Here is a 15013-nt window from a genome sequence, read left to right on the forward strand (position 1 = left end):
TCCTCTCCCTCTGCCCCCTCCCTTGCTCGTTTTCTTTCTCTCTCTATCTCAAATAAATAAATAAAATCTTAAAAAAAAAAAAAAGGATAATATTTGGGTGCATAGAATCAGAATAGGAGGAGACCTAGATGGCCTTCCTGGCTGATACCATACAGCTGTGATTATCTGAGAGGTCATTCTCAACAATGGGAAAAGGATCTTTGGGGGATCAGGAACAACTTTTTCCTGGGACACAGTGTTGGCAACACTGCCAAATTTTGTGTCTTTGTACTCGCCTTCTTATACAAGAAAAGACCATCTTCTTTCCAGGAATACACTCTTTCTTCATTTACAGTACTATTTATTTACATGAAAGGTTTTTTTGTTGATAATCACAGTCTAGTCATGCTGGCCTCTGATTATAACCAGGGCACCTTGATTGTGTTCAGGAGATTACTGAAACTTTTAAACCACACATAGTAGTTCAAAGGGCTTATTCCTTTTTTATTAAAAATAATTTTTTAAAGAAAAATTAGGACATTTCATTTAATACATTTGTTTTTGATATGTGTTTATGGAACCTTTTAGCCCCAAATACAGTAAATTTAATATTTTCTTAAAAAAAAAAAAAAATATTTTCTTTAACTCCTTGATATTTCCCAATTGTGTTCTCAGAGGATAACCTTTGAGAGTATCTTACTTATAGCTAATAATAATAAATTTAATAACGGCTAATACTTAAGTATTTACCATGTGCCAGATGCTGTCCTAAATGCTTTACATGTGTTAACTCATTTAGCTTCCCAGAATCCCATAAGGTACTATTAAGTTCATTTTGTAGATAAGGAAACAGTCGCTGAAAGATAAGTGACTTGTCCAGAAGTAACTCAGTTTTTATGTAACATCTAGGGTTCAGACCTGTGCATCCTGGTTTCAGAGCTCTTAACCACTCTCCAGTTAGCACTGTGTGGCACTTAGAAGGAAGTTTTAGAATGTTACCAGGGACTAATTGATTGTGGGGCTGAGAGAGAGAGATGACAAAGATAACTGGGTTTCTAGCCCTGAAGAGGATAATATATTATATCCTGAACAGAAAAGGGCAACCTAAAAAGAGAGAATTTCTTGAAGGAGTGTAAGTAAATTTACTTTGGAAATGTTCAGTTTAAGATGCAGCAGGCAGTTGAAAAGTAACGTTTGGAGCTCAGTCAAGAAACAGGAGATTAAAATGTAGAATTGTGCATCACTATTAGAAATTAGGTGATTGGGGCACCTGGGTGGCTCAGTCACTTAAGCATCCGACTCCTGACTTCATGATCTGTGGGTTGTGGGATCCAGCCCTGTGTCAGGGCTTCGTGCTCAGCAGGGAGTCTGCTGGAGATTCTCCCTCTCCCTCTGCCCTCCCCCCCTTCTCTCCCTCTCTCTCTCCCTCTGTAAAATAAATAAGTCCTTAAAAAAAATTAGGTGATTGTGTTAACTAGAATTTAAATAAACACTTGAAACAAAAAAAAAAACTGAAAGGAAATTAGGTGATTGTGATATTTTTGAGCATAGTGAGTTTGTCTTAATAGCTTGAGAATCACTTTTGGAATGTGTGGTCTGCTAAATTCAAAGGTTCAGACACTGATAAGACAGTGTTTCAAACTGACTGTGACTTCATTTTCTTGCCAGGTGACGCAATCAGAATTGATCAAGATTTACTATTACTCTGCTTTGTGTAAATTAAAAAGAAAAAAAAGCCATATGAATAGTTTGTCCTATAGTACAGGGCTTCTCAACATTAGTACTCAGGTATTTTTTAGCAACCCCCTGCCCTGCCCCCCACTCCGTAATGACAATCAAAATTGTCTCCAGATTGCCAAATGTCCCCTGGTAGATAACAAAATTGCCCCTATTGAAAACTACTGGTGTAGTGGGAAACACATGGGCTTTGGAGCTGGACAGATTTATATGCAGTTCCTGGTTCTGCCACATTTATTTGATATTTGGGCGTGTCAGTAATCTCTAAACTTTGGCATTCTCATCTGTCATTTGGGGATAATCTTACTCTGTAGATAGTTAGTATTAAACTAAACAAGGTGTAGTTTATAGTTAGTATTGATTCCCCTTCCTTATATTCACTATTTACAGAATGACTAGATACCTTGCAGCTGAAATGATGTTTGTAAAATATTTTATCAAAATTTTTTTTCATTTCACATATGCAAAATCTTACTCACATCTATAATTTCCCATATAGTTAATTATTCTCAGAGAATCACTTATAGGGTAGAAGTACACCAATGGAAAGGGAAAGAAGTGCTTAGTTGGAAAAGTAGAGTCTTAACAGGAGCTAACAGGAGCTAGTTAAGTTTTAAAAAGCAAGTATAGTCTTAATTAATGTTGGAATAAGGTAGTTTGGAAAAAAATTAATAAGCTCATAATATAAATTTCTGATTAAACGCCTAAATATTAGGGGCACCTGGGTGGCTCAGTTGGTTAAGCATCTGCCTTCAGCTCAGGTCATGATCCCAGGGTCCTGGGATTGAGCCCCGCATCGGGCTCCCTGCTCAGAGGAAAGCCTGCTTCTCCCTCTCCTCATGTGTGTGCTCGCTCTCTCTCTCATTCTGACAAATAAATAAAATCTAAAGACCTAAATATTAAAAGTCTAGCCACACAAAAAAATAGAAGAAAACAGAACAGAATGTCAAATCTTTGGAGGGAGGAGGATAATTTGTTACACTTAAAGATAACAGATATTATTTAACCTGTATTTATGGAGCACCTTTTTATAACAGGCCCTTGTCTAGATGCCAGGAATAGATATAGCAGTAAACAAAAAATCACTGTCCATATGGATCTTAAATTCTAATGAAGACAGGGATCTACATGAAAAATTATATAGTATGTTAGATACTATAGAGAAAAATAAAGCATAGCTGGGGGATGGACCATGCTAGGTGAAATTGCAGAGATTTGACAGAAGGAGGGGTGTAAACCATGGGGCTGTCTGGGAGAAGAGTGTGCCAGGCAGAGGAAATAACTAGTATGAAAATATTTAGAGAAAACAGCTGAACTGTCTTTTCCATTAGATAAAATGGATGATTGTTTTGCTATTTATTTTTTAAAAATCAATTTAAGCCTTCGTTTTATGCCATTTTTTAAAAAGATTTTATTGGTGTTTATACGCAAACAATGAATCATGGAACACTACATCAAAAACTAATGATGTAATGTATGGTGATTAACATAACATAATAAAAAAAAGATTTTATTTATTTAAGAGAGAGCACGCGCGCATCTGCATGCGCATGAGTGGGGGATAGGCAGAGGGACAAGCAGACTCCCTACTGAGCACAGAGCCTGACACAGGGCTTGATCTCATGACCTGAGCCAAAATCCAGACCTGAACACCTAACCAGCTGAGCCACCCAGGTGCCCCTTACTTCATGTTTTTAGTATAAATCTTACTGAATAAAAAGAAAGGTAAAATGTATATATATTTAAATGTAAATGAATGTTTATGAATCCCTAAAAGAGGGAATCCATTTTAGACCTAAAAGCCAGTAGGAAAGGAACCAAAGAAAAATAAGTATATTTTGCTATATAAAAAATAAGGACAACCAAAACACTAAGTAATTATTTGTCATAAATACAAGAAGGGAATATTAACTTGTAGGGAGCTTATGCAGATTGATAAAGACAGATGCTAAAATGTCCAATTGATAAATGAGCAAAAGTATAAACAGTATTTCCTCTTTTGTGAGTTATATGTTCATGTACCCTAACATATTCTGTTGCTAGTTCTCTAGGACATGTTAAGTCTTACATCTTTACACATTGCTATTTCAGAGCCTTAAATATATTTCCCACCTATCTATGCCTGACACATTTCCCTAACAAGCCTTAGCTTAGCCATTGCCTCTTCTGGGAAGCCTTTGTTGCCTTTCCTAGATGGAAGTGACAATTCTCCTGCTATACCTTATACTCTACCTTGATTATCTTGTAAGACTGAGATCATGGCGGGGGTTATTGTACTTAATTGTCTTCTTCCTAGATGTGTGTGTGTTTTGTTTTTTGTTTTTAATGAGTGAACCTAGAATGTAAACTCTATCAGGATGGAGATCTTACCTTGCCTTATTTCTAGCACCAGAATATTTTAGGGACTTGACATATAGTAGTATATTCTTGATAAATACTGATGAGTTAAAATAGAAAGCAGGCCAGAGAAATGGAGTATATTGTTGCTAGTTCCGAAAATAGTGGTTTTGATCATGAATGTGAATCACTAATTAAAAAGATAAACTTTTACTTGTGTGGTAAATATTCTGAAATATCTTTGAAAATAGAAGTAACTTATATGTAGGAGAGAAAATAAAGTGGCATCCCCTTCTTTTACGTAAGTTACGTAATCGTAATATATGTACAGATTTTCCAAGGAACTTTAAAACGTTCATAAGCATTGGATGGATTTCTTCATGAATCAGGAGAGCAAAATTCTCCATGAAAATAAGTGTTTGCTCACAAATTAACTCTCTTGTTGGAAATAGAGGAACTATTTAAATTGTGAAAAAGACCAGCTTACCTGATTTAAAATAAATGCCCATTCACCTTTCCTCAGTGAGAGTATTAAAAACTATCTTAAAATGTTGATAGTTGTTAGCAGCCAACCCTAAGAAGTCAGGGTGAAATGCTGTAGGCTTCATTTGCCTCATCTTAGCTGTTTCAGAGGAAATTTTAAGCTCCTTCATTCAAGGTAAGAAAGTTCACCGTAAGAGTCCTATAGATGGCAGTATTTTCTTTACTCTGAAAATGTTTTTACAGGTCATTATCAAGAATATGGGCTGGAATCTTGTTGGTCCTGTTGTTCGATGTCTTTTGTGGAATAAGGACGATGGGAAAAGAAAATATTATTTTCTGATGCTTGATTTATTGGTAAAGGTAAGTTAACAAAATTAGGTACTCTTTGTCCCAATAGCCAGCAGTATTTTGTAATTCCCTTTAATGTTTAATGCTCATTGTGGGTGACAAAGCTTTTTGTTATGAAAATATAGAGAATTCTTTGAAGAAAAGGCCCAATTTTATTGGTTGGATGGGCAAGTCCATTTCAGTTTTTCCAAATTTCTGGATATAAGAATTATCTAACCTCATCTCAGACCCACTGATTCAAAATCTCCGGGAAGATACCTAAGAAGTTTTATTTTTAATAATAGCTTATTGTATAGATGTGGAATTCAGGGTTTAGTTCAAAGCCGCACTGTTCTTTCAGCAGCATTGGAACTAGCAAATCTCAGTGTTCTTTTCTCTGTGGTATATTCTCTAAAAGAATATCAGAAACCTAGAATGCAAATGATCACAGGGGATATAGGAAGAGGAAGTAGATTTGTTGCAACCAACAACCTTAGAGACTTTTGATAAAAGGTTACTAGAGTTATAAGTCAAAAATGATGGTATAGGAGGATAAGGAAAAGGATATTATAAGAAGCTACCTAGAGATCAGTCCAAATAAAAATATATACTTGGAAAGAGGAAACCCCATCTAGATAGTAGTTATTAACTATGAGGACTTTTCAAAAAGGCAGGTGAGGTAATTCTGGCTAGTCAGAAGACAATGCGAAGTTTTATCTGTTCAGAAAGTACAAAAGAGACTGTATTCATGTTAATACCCTGGCAGTGTGAGATAGAAAGGTCCCACCTGCTGAAGTCCTGGGAAACTAAGGTAGCTTTCAGAGTAGACAGGCAAAGCTCAAAGGAAACCTCAGTTCTGATAATCAAGTTCTTCTTTCTCCCTATTTTTCCTTTAGCCAGGAATTTAAGTCTCCAAAATATAGTTGTCTACTTTTTTAAAGATTTTATTTATTTGAGAGAGAGAGCACAAGCAGGGGAGAGGGGCAGAGGCAGAGGGAGAAGCAGACTCCCCGCTGAGCAGGGAGCCCAATGCAGGACTCAATCCCAGCACCCTGGGATCATGACCTGAGCTGAAGGCAGACCCTTAACCGACCGAACCACCCAGGCACCCTTGTCTATTTTTTTTTTTTTTTAAGATTTTATTTATTTATTTGAGAGAGAGTGAGGGAGATGGAGAGGGAGAGAGAATCTGAAGCAGTCTTCACACTGAGCACAGAGCCCAGAGAAGGGCTCAATCAACAACCGTGAGATCATGACCAAAGCCAAAACGAAGAGTCGGAGGCTTAACTAACTGAGCCACTCAGGCACCCCAAATATAGTTGTCTATTAAGAGACTTATGACTTCTTGCTTCTTTGTAGTTTTACAGTGATTTGACAGTCAGATTCTATGTTTTTTTAGTGTATTTTTTTAACAAGTGTATGAGGTGTTTTACTGTTAAGCAAAAATAATCATATTTTCTCAGTATGTGCTGCCTTTTAAAAATAGTAATCATGTGGCTTTAAATACAACTTGTATTAAACAGGTTCAATTGTGAATATTTTTATAGTTGTGTAATCCAAAGGAATTATTGTTGGGTTTGCTTGAACTGATTGAAGAGCCCTCTGGAAAACAGATATCCCAAATTATTCTTCTTTTACTTCAGCCATTACAAACAGGTAATGAGTGTTTTGATATCTAAGTGTTTCTTATTTTATCTGTGTTAAGTTCTTGATATTACTCCAAAATGTCAGCACTATACCAAAGTAAAATTTATGACTAATTATTGAGTACTCTGCTTAAACTAGCAGTAGCAGTACCAGTTTGAATCCTGCTGCCTATACAAAGATGACAATACCTGGCACTGATGGGTACCTAATTTTGACATTTGTTGAATGTCATGCTGTTTTTCTGGTATTATGTTATAATCTATAGCTTTCTGCCTAACCTTCCTATCTACAACATTAATCTAGAATTTTCCCTGTAAACATATTTAAAGGATTGCCTCTGTGATGTCTGCTTTACTCTGTCTGTTAGCATTGTGGTAGGTCCTGTATCTTGGTTAAGAACAGTATTGCACAGGCATTGCTCATCCTCTGCACTGGGAAGTCAGGGCTGGGAATAGCAAAAGAACTACTGAATGAAACAAGTGTAGAAAGAAAAGTCTCCATGATTGAGTGCAGTAACATTATTGTTAAGCAATGGACCTTGGCAACCAAAGCAGACAGTATTTATCCATGGGAAGAGACTACTTTTTCATTTTATAACTTACATATAACTCAGAGTCTGATAGAAGGACCCAGCATCTAGAAGTGAGAGTAAATTCATTTTAAATGAGAATGAAGCAGCTTTGTACCGCTTAAAATATTCAAAGTCTCCTAGAAAGGAAAATACAGTAAAACTACCTCTCATTTTTACGTTATATTTTACAAAGACACTTTCTCTTATTTGATACTTACAACAACCAAAAAATAATGGAACGAAGTGTTTCTGTCTTATCTATGTAAACCGTTAGAAACAAACTTAAACAAGATTTCATGGCATCTATTGTAAGGTGCCATGATTGTAAGATGATCCAATATTTCATGCACCCCTAAGAAGAATAAAAACACTACCAATTAAGTTATGATATGTCATCCTGATTTCAAAGTTGTTATAATGTTTTTTTTTTTAAACGTGTTATAATTCTACATTTACTGGACTTCTGGTCCCATGTGTAGCATACTTGATGAAGCTACCTCAAGTCACAACTTGGTCTCTGTTTTAGTGATTCAGAAACTTCATAACAACAAGGCATATTCGGTGGGATTAGCATTGTCCACTCTTTGGAGTCAGCTATCTCTCCTTCCTGTTCCATACTCAGAAGAACAAATACAAACAGATGACTATGGCCTTTGTCAGTGTTGCAACGCCTTAATAGAGTTCACTAAGCCTTTTGTGGAAGAAGTCATTAATGACAAAGAAAACTCACTGGAAGATGAAAATGAAAAGTTAAAGGATGAATTACTGAAATTGTAAGTATATTTTTGGTAACATTTCACAATGGAATTAAGTAACCGATCAGTTATTTTATGTTTCTTTGTTGTATTTGTTTGCCATGGACATATAAATCTAGTTTCAGGTTTTGAATTTTAGAAGATTATGGGGTGCCTCATTAAATGCCATGTTCTGCATTTTTAAAAATTAAAAACCAAAATCCATTTGTTTAATTTACTTTATATTCTTCTGTGACTTACTTTTATTCATCATAGTAAGTGAATAATTAAAGTGGGGGAAATAGGTATAGCTCAAAGAATCTGGTCTTTCTGTGGGGGAATTGTGTTTTTACTCTCCTTTTGAAAGCAACAGAAGCAGCACCAGACAGTTGAACATCCAACTTGACCACAAAAATGGTAACAGAGTACCCAGCAGCATTCAGTCTAGGGGCCCTATACAGTAGACATGCGCTGTTCAGTGTGGCTGTCAAGCACTTGATGTTTGGCTAGTCCACATTAAGATGTGCTCTAAGTATAAAATGCTCCTTGGATTTTGAAGACTTGTTATTAAAAAAAATACTAAAATACCTCAAGAATTTTTTTTTTTTAAGATTTTATTTATTTGACACAGAGAGAGACATACACAGCGAGAGAGAGAACACAAGCAGGGGCAGAGGGAGAGGGAGAAGCAGGCTTCCCGCAGAGCCGGGAGCCCGGTGTGGGGCTTGATCCCAGGACCCTGGGATCATGACCTGAGCCGAAGGCAGACGCTTAACCATCTGAGCCACCCAGGCGCCCCTCAATAATTTTGATACTGACATATTGAGATAATACTTCAGATATATTGGGTTAATAAGAAAAGTTACTACTTTCCCTTGTTTCTTTTTTAATGTGACTACTAAAAGATTTTAAATTATATGTGGGGCTTGTATTATATTTCTGTTGGACAGTATTGGACTAGATTATTGAATTACATGGACTAGTAATTTTATCTTTTAAATTTTGGAGACTAAAACTATAGTTAGCTTTCTATTTTTTCAGGTTAGGACATTAAAAAAATTTTTGCCATTTATAGAACCCATTATTTCATGAAGTAAAGATATTTAAACTAAAGAAATTGGGAAGGCTTAATACAGAATAAAGTTTGGTTTTCTAAATAAAACAAATAGAGCTTTATGAAAAAAATTACATTTCCCGATTTTTCCTTGACCTAATGAAACCTACATCATGGAATAGCACTAGTCCTTAAACCTTCAGTAACCACTGATACAGTCCAGACATGGAAGTGCATCTTACTACAGAGTCTAGCAAGGTGTTCTCATGCTTTCCCCAGTACCAGTAGGAAGGATTTTTTTTTTTAAGGTTTTATTTATTTATTTGACAGAGAGAGAGCACAAGCAGGGGAAGTGGCAGGCAGAGGGAGAGGGAGAAGCAGGCTCCCTGCTGAGCAGAGAGCCCGATGCGGGTGGAGCCTGGTGCGGGTTGAAACCCTGGCATCATGATCTGAGCTGAAGGCAGCCGCTTAACCGACTGAGCCACCCAGGCGCCCCTAGGAGGAAGGATACTACATCAGCAGTTTTACAGGCGGTTGAGTTATTTTTCATGTAGAATTAACTTTGATACGTTTATAGAACTAGACATTTTATACTTAGGAAATACTCTATTCACAGTTACCTATTTCTTATACCTTAGTTGTTTCAAAAGCTTGAAATGCCCTTTGCTGACAGCACAATTCTTTGAGCAGTCCAAAGAAGCTGGAAATGATCCTTTAAGATGTTTTGCATCTGAAATAATAGTAAGTATAGCTATTTAATCTGCCATAAAATCTGCTATAATTTAAAATGTTATCCTGCTATATTCTCATGTACTGCACATGGGCATGTAAATTGATACATTATTAATGTGATATGTATTTTTTGTAGAACATAGATAAAAGGATGGAAAATAAACAGCAATATTATTTGGGTAATGAAATCAACACCTTCCAGATTTTGCTTTTGTAGTCAGAAATAAATATATACATAGGTATAATTTTTTAAAAGATTCTATAGCATTATACATACTCCTTTGTAATGTACTTTGTTTCTCTTAGCATATTATGAATATTTTTACATTGTCTTTCTGTTTTTGTTTAACTTGGGCCATCTAGCTCTACGTTTTCTCCCAATTTTTCAGCATTATAAAACAATTCCAACTTTCTTTTTTTAACTGTTAAGTCTGTGATATGTATCCTTTTAACCAAATCTTTGCATATTTCTTTAGTTGTTTTCTTAAATTTCTAGAAGTGGAATTTCTGTGCCAAAGGGTATTCTCACTTTTAAGACTTATGATAAATATTTTCAAAATAACTCCAGAAATAAGTAAATTTTATTTTAAAAGTAATTTGGCTTAATGCATCCAAGAGTATTTTTAAGTGTGTTGGGATTCTATATTAGGGAACTAATTTGAAATATGGAAAATATGTACTTGAGATTGATAGTCATGAATTTCAGGTTAGAGCAGTCACTGTGGTTGTGGGTTTTCTTCAGCCGTGTTCCGCTGTATAGGAAGAAAGTTGGATTTAACTAGGTCAGAGTTCGGAGAACTGTGTGAGTTCTACAAAGCAAGAGAGGGGGAAAGACATGTATGCAAGGAAGTGACTGTGATGGACAGTAGAATTTAAGCTGAGTAAGGAAGGAAGTTTGGACATACTAAATGTGAGAGACAGTGGAAAAGATGATGGGATCACTGGATTGTAGTTCCCAGTGTGACTGACAAGTTGTTGGAGCTAGGTTACTAAAAGGAATGAGCTGAAAAGATTGGAGATTAAAGAACAGGATGCTTGAAATAATACTGTGGAAAAGTTCAGTTACTAATAACAATGTCTGGGGTATGACCATGGAGTGGGTGGGTGTTCTAAGGAGCGGGTGGAGACTGAAATCATTGGACTAGACAGTGAAGTACCTGAGAGTCCATGGTATTAGAAGTTCTTTGGTTGTACATTTAAGTCACACAATTATAAGAATAATGTCCAAAACCCAATTAATGGAGTGACCTTGGGGTAGATGTTGGATAGTCACATGAAATGAGTTTCAAAGCTGAGGGGTTCAGAAAGGATGGGGGAGAATGGTCTAAAAGCAGCAAGGAGAATAGGTATTTTACTTCCAGGCTTGGTATAGTGGATATGGGTGAAAAATAGCAACTCTTTGAGAGGTCTGTAGAGAAAATAGTTGTTTTCAGGAGAGTCAGATTTCTTTTAGAGCAAAAGAGGTAGGAGACAATTTCATGAAGAATGGATTTTGCTAATAACTGTGAGTTCCACAGGCCATACTTTGAAGGGTACCTGAGATCTGAGAAGAGGTAGGAGAAGGGTTTAGAAGAGGAGATGCCAGAAATTTAGGGGAACTAGATTCTGAGGATAAGAAATAATGTGGTAACTAATATAAATAGGGTTACATAGTTAATGGGGTTAATGCTGATGGTCAAGATAGTTGAGAAGAGGCTCTGAGTGATGTAGAGGGAGAAAAGGGGAGGGGTTTTCCCAGGAGCCTGGGGCCTCCTCATTGTTGCCAGTGTTAGCGTACAGCATAATCCCCTGGATATAGTATAAACATTACCTTATATGATAAATGTACCCTATTTTGAGAAGATAGATATGAAAATTGGTAACTGTTGCAGGATTTTAAGCCTGGGAGTGATGTAATTGTTTTGGATTCATCACATCAGTGGAGGTTGAATTTAACCAAGATAAGATTAGAAATAGGGAGATCCTTAGGTGTGTTTTGGGAGTTAAGTGAGAAATAATGGGATCCTTGAAATGGTTGTAGAGATGAAGAGGAGAGAGCAAAATAAAAAATTTGGTCATTAATTGGATTTAGAAAATTAGTTAAAAAGTTGATTCATGGATGAAGTTTTATGCTTGGGTAACTGGGCAGATGATTGAGATAGAGAATACAGGGCAAGGAACTGGGTGTTTTGTGCTTTAAAAACATTTTTTATTAAGATAATTTTAAAAATCCAGAAAAGTAGAAAGAACAATATAACGTAACCTCATGTACCCATTACCCAGCTTTAACAATTTTGACATTTTGCCAATCTTTTTTTACTGTAGTATTTTATAGCAAGTCCTAGACCTATCATCCATAAGTCTTCAAGTATGCTTCTCTAATTAGTAAGGACTTCTAAAAATAGCCACAATTCATTATGACATCTAACAAGATTAACAGTAATTTCTTTTTTTTTTTTTTTTTTTAAGATTTTTATTTATTTATTTGACAGAGATAGACACAGCGAAAGCAGGAACACAAGCAGGGGGAGTGGGAGAGGGAGAAGGAGGCTTCCCACGGAGCAGGAAGCCCGATGCGGGGCTCGATCCCAGGACCCTGGGCTCATGACCTGAGCCGAAGGCAGACGCTTAATGACTGAGCCACCCAGGCGCCCCTTAACAGTAATTTCTTAATATATATTTAATTCCCAGAGAGCAGGTTTTGAAGGGGAAAATTTTGAATGGTGATCAAATTTTGATGAGATCGTCTAAAGAGGTAGTTAAGTGTGAGAAAAGAAAAGGCATAGGACTGAACCCTACAGAGTACCAACACTTAAGATAAGCCTACCAAAGAGACCAAGAAAGAAGGGTCACAGAGGTGGTACAGATATCACAGAAACTGGGGTAGTAGAGTTTAAGGAAGAAAAAAGTGATTGGTCGTGTTACATGTAGCCTGTAAAGTAACAGTTGAAAAGCATCCATTGGATTTAGGGAGATGGCATTGATAATCTTTTTTTTTTTTTTTTAAGATTTTATTTATTTATTTGGCAGAGAGAGACACAGTGAGAGAGGGAACACAAGCAGGGGAAGTGGGAGAAGGAGAAGCAGGCTTCCTGCAGAGGATGGAGCCCCATGCGGGGCTCGATCCCAGGACCCTGGGATCATGACCTGAGCCGAAGGCAGACGCTTAACGACTGAGCCACCCAGGCGCCCCAGGCATTGATAATCTTAGCAAGAACAGTTTAAGTGGAGTGTTGGAGACAAAAAACAGTGGAGTGGTTAAAGGAGTGCATGAACAATGAGAAAAAGATGCCAACTATAATAAGGTGTTCTTCAAAACAAGATAAGAAAGAAGAGTAGTGGGAAGATGGCCCTGAGGTAGGAAGGTAATGGGGGAGATAGGGAGTCTTGAGCATGTATATTTATAGACTGAAGGGGTGAGAACCATTAGAGAGGAAAAGAGAAGTGTTACTATGGGATAACTGAAATAATGTGGCTCGAGAGCACACAGCTGAGCACAGGATCAGGGACACCTAGAGGAGGTAAGAATGGGTATGCATGCAGGGAAATTTGTAGCAGGAATGGAATATTAAAATTGAAGGGAATCAAACTCACTGGCTTCAGATTTCTAGGTGAAGGAGATCTCTTAAGAATCTAAGAATTAGGGTGCCTGGGTGGCTCAGTCTGTTAAGCGTCTGCCTTCAGCTCAGGTCATGATCCTGGAGTCCCAGGATTGAGTCCCGCATTGGGCTCCCTGTTCAGCGGGGAGTCTGCTTCTCCCTCTGCCCCTCACCCTGCTCGTGTTCTCTCTCCTACTCTCTCTGTCTCTCTGTCTCTCTCTCAAATAAATAAATAAAATCTTAAAAAAAAAAGAATCTAAGAATTAGAAATGGGGCTTCAAGGAATTGGTAAGGGTTTGGAATACTGAAGGGAAAGGAAATAGATGGTAGAAGACCATAAAAGCATTAGTCAGTAGTCTGAGCATTCAACTGTGGTTGGAGACCACAACTATAGTGGTAACAGTTTGTATTTGTGTATGATTTTTCGCCAGCAGTACTCAACTGCCTGGGTATAGAAGTAGAGAAGGTGGATTGTAGTTATTTTCCCAAGCTGGCATTTTATCGGGTAGATGGAGCTGAAGAAAATATAGGGTGTAGGTAGTTCAACTAACCAATAATGTGTTGGTTGGACAGGGAAAGAAGGGGGGAGTTAGGAGGGGACAGACAGGTAGGTTAGATGAAGGGATCCCAGAACTAGAGAAGTCAGAGGTAGAAAAGAAGTTATAGTCACAAAATGAGATGTTGGGGTTTAGGTATCTAATGTAGAGTAGCTGCAAATGCTGGGATTATGTGCTGAAATGAATTAGAAATTAAGGTCATTGGAATTCAGAAATCAAGAGCCCTGAGGCTGGCCTATTAGAGGAGTTATCTACATGAACATTGAATTTTTTCCCATATGGTAGCAGGAGTTGGGTAGAGAAAATGATTGTGAGCAGGTACGAGAGTCTGCAGTGAATGTGAGGCAATGACCTGGCAGTCAGCATATGCCAGAGATAGGACAGATAAAGGGCAGTATGGCATCTGCCTCAAAGGAAAATGTGCTTTTGCTTGAGAGTGCAGGAAGAACCAAGATAATAGCCAGGCTCTACCCATACCACCCTTCCCCACTGCTGCCTCCCTCACTGTGCTGTGGAAGAGATGGGAGAGGATGAGCAGCTTGCACCAGAAATCAAGTCAGGTTTAATTACAGCAGTGAGATAGAGCAAGTATCTTATGAAGAGGTTGAGGGTGTAGGGAAGAGGTTGTAAGACCTCAGCGGAAGGATCATTGTAAGTAGAGACAGAATGAGGAAGCACAAAGCAGTCAAGTAGAGCTGAGCTCTTTTTTTGCCACTTGCTGTGCCAGCCACATGCACCCCTGTACCCCTCATAGCCATTCTTTGCAAAATCGAAAAAAATCAAGGACTTTCTGCTCATGGCCAGGCGGAAGGATGCCAAATCCATCAAGAAAAAGAAGGATAATGGTGAAGTTAAAAGTTCGATGCAGCAGAGACCTAGTATACACCTTGGTCATCACACACAAAGAAGGCAGAGAAACTAAAGCAGCCCCTGCCCTCAGTTTTGGCAGTGAAGGAGCTGAAATGAACCTGGCACACTGATTTGAACTGTATTAAAATTTTAAAAATTAAAAAAAAAAAAAAAGTAGAGGTGAAATCAGGGTAGGAGATGAAGTGAGGAGGTGCCTTCTGTTCTATGCTGGAGAAGTTCAGGTAAGTGTGGTATGCTTGAGATTGATAGCCTTAACTATCCCTCCTTTGGCAGAAGTTATTTTGGTATAGAACTGCTTGAATGTCCCAAGGGTTTCACCACAGAAACATGCCTAAAAGGGCCAAGGCTGCCATGAGAAATTACGGAGTGGCAGGTACATCCTGGGTATGAGCAAGACTGCTGGAGGG

General features: G+C 37.6%; 1 protein-coding gene across 4 annotated transcripts in view; it reads left to right on the forward strand.

The window, feature by feature from the left end:
* Positions 1-15013, forward strand: part of GLMN (glomulin, FKBP associated protein) — a 32436-nt gene that overhangs the window by 2224 nt on the left and 15199 nt on the right. For 3 of the 4 annotated variants that reach the window (XM_032423743.1, XM_032423758.1, XM_032423751.1), the window contains exons 4-7: positions 4780-4896; positions 6411-6519; positions 7608-7854; positions 9508-9610. In XM_032423743.1, the coding sequence (XP_032279634.1) occupies positions 4780-4896; positions 6411-6519; positions 7608-7854; positions 9508-9610 (576 nt within the window). The remainder of the gene's footprint in view (positions 1-4779; positions 4897-6410; positions 6520-7607; positions 7855-9507; positions 9611-15013) is intronic. The other variant, XM_032423767.1, reaches the window with a different exon arrangement.

Source organism: Phoca vitulina, unplaced genomic scaffold (assembly GCF_004348235.1).
Source record: "Phoca vitulina isolate PV1807 unplaced genomic scaffold, GSC_HSeal_1.0 scaffold2, whole genome shotgun sequence".
Classification (NCBI taxonomy): domain Eukaryota; kingdom Metazoa; phylum Chordata; class Mammalia; order Carnivora; family Phocidae; genus Phoca; species Phoca vitulina.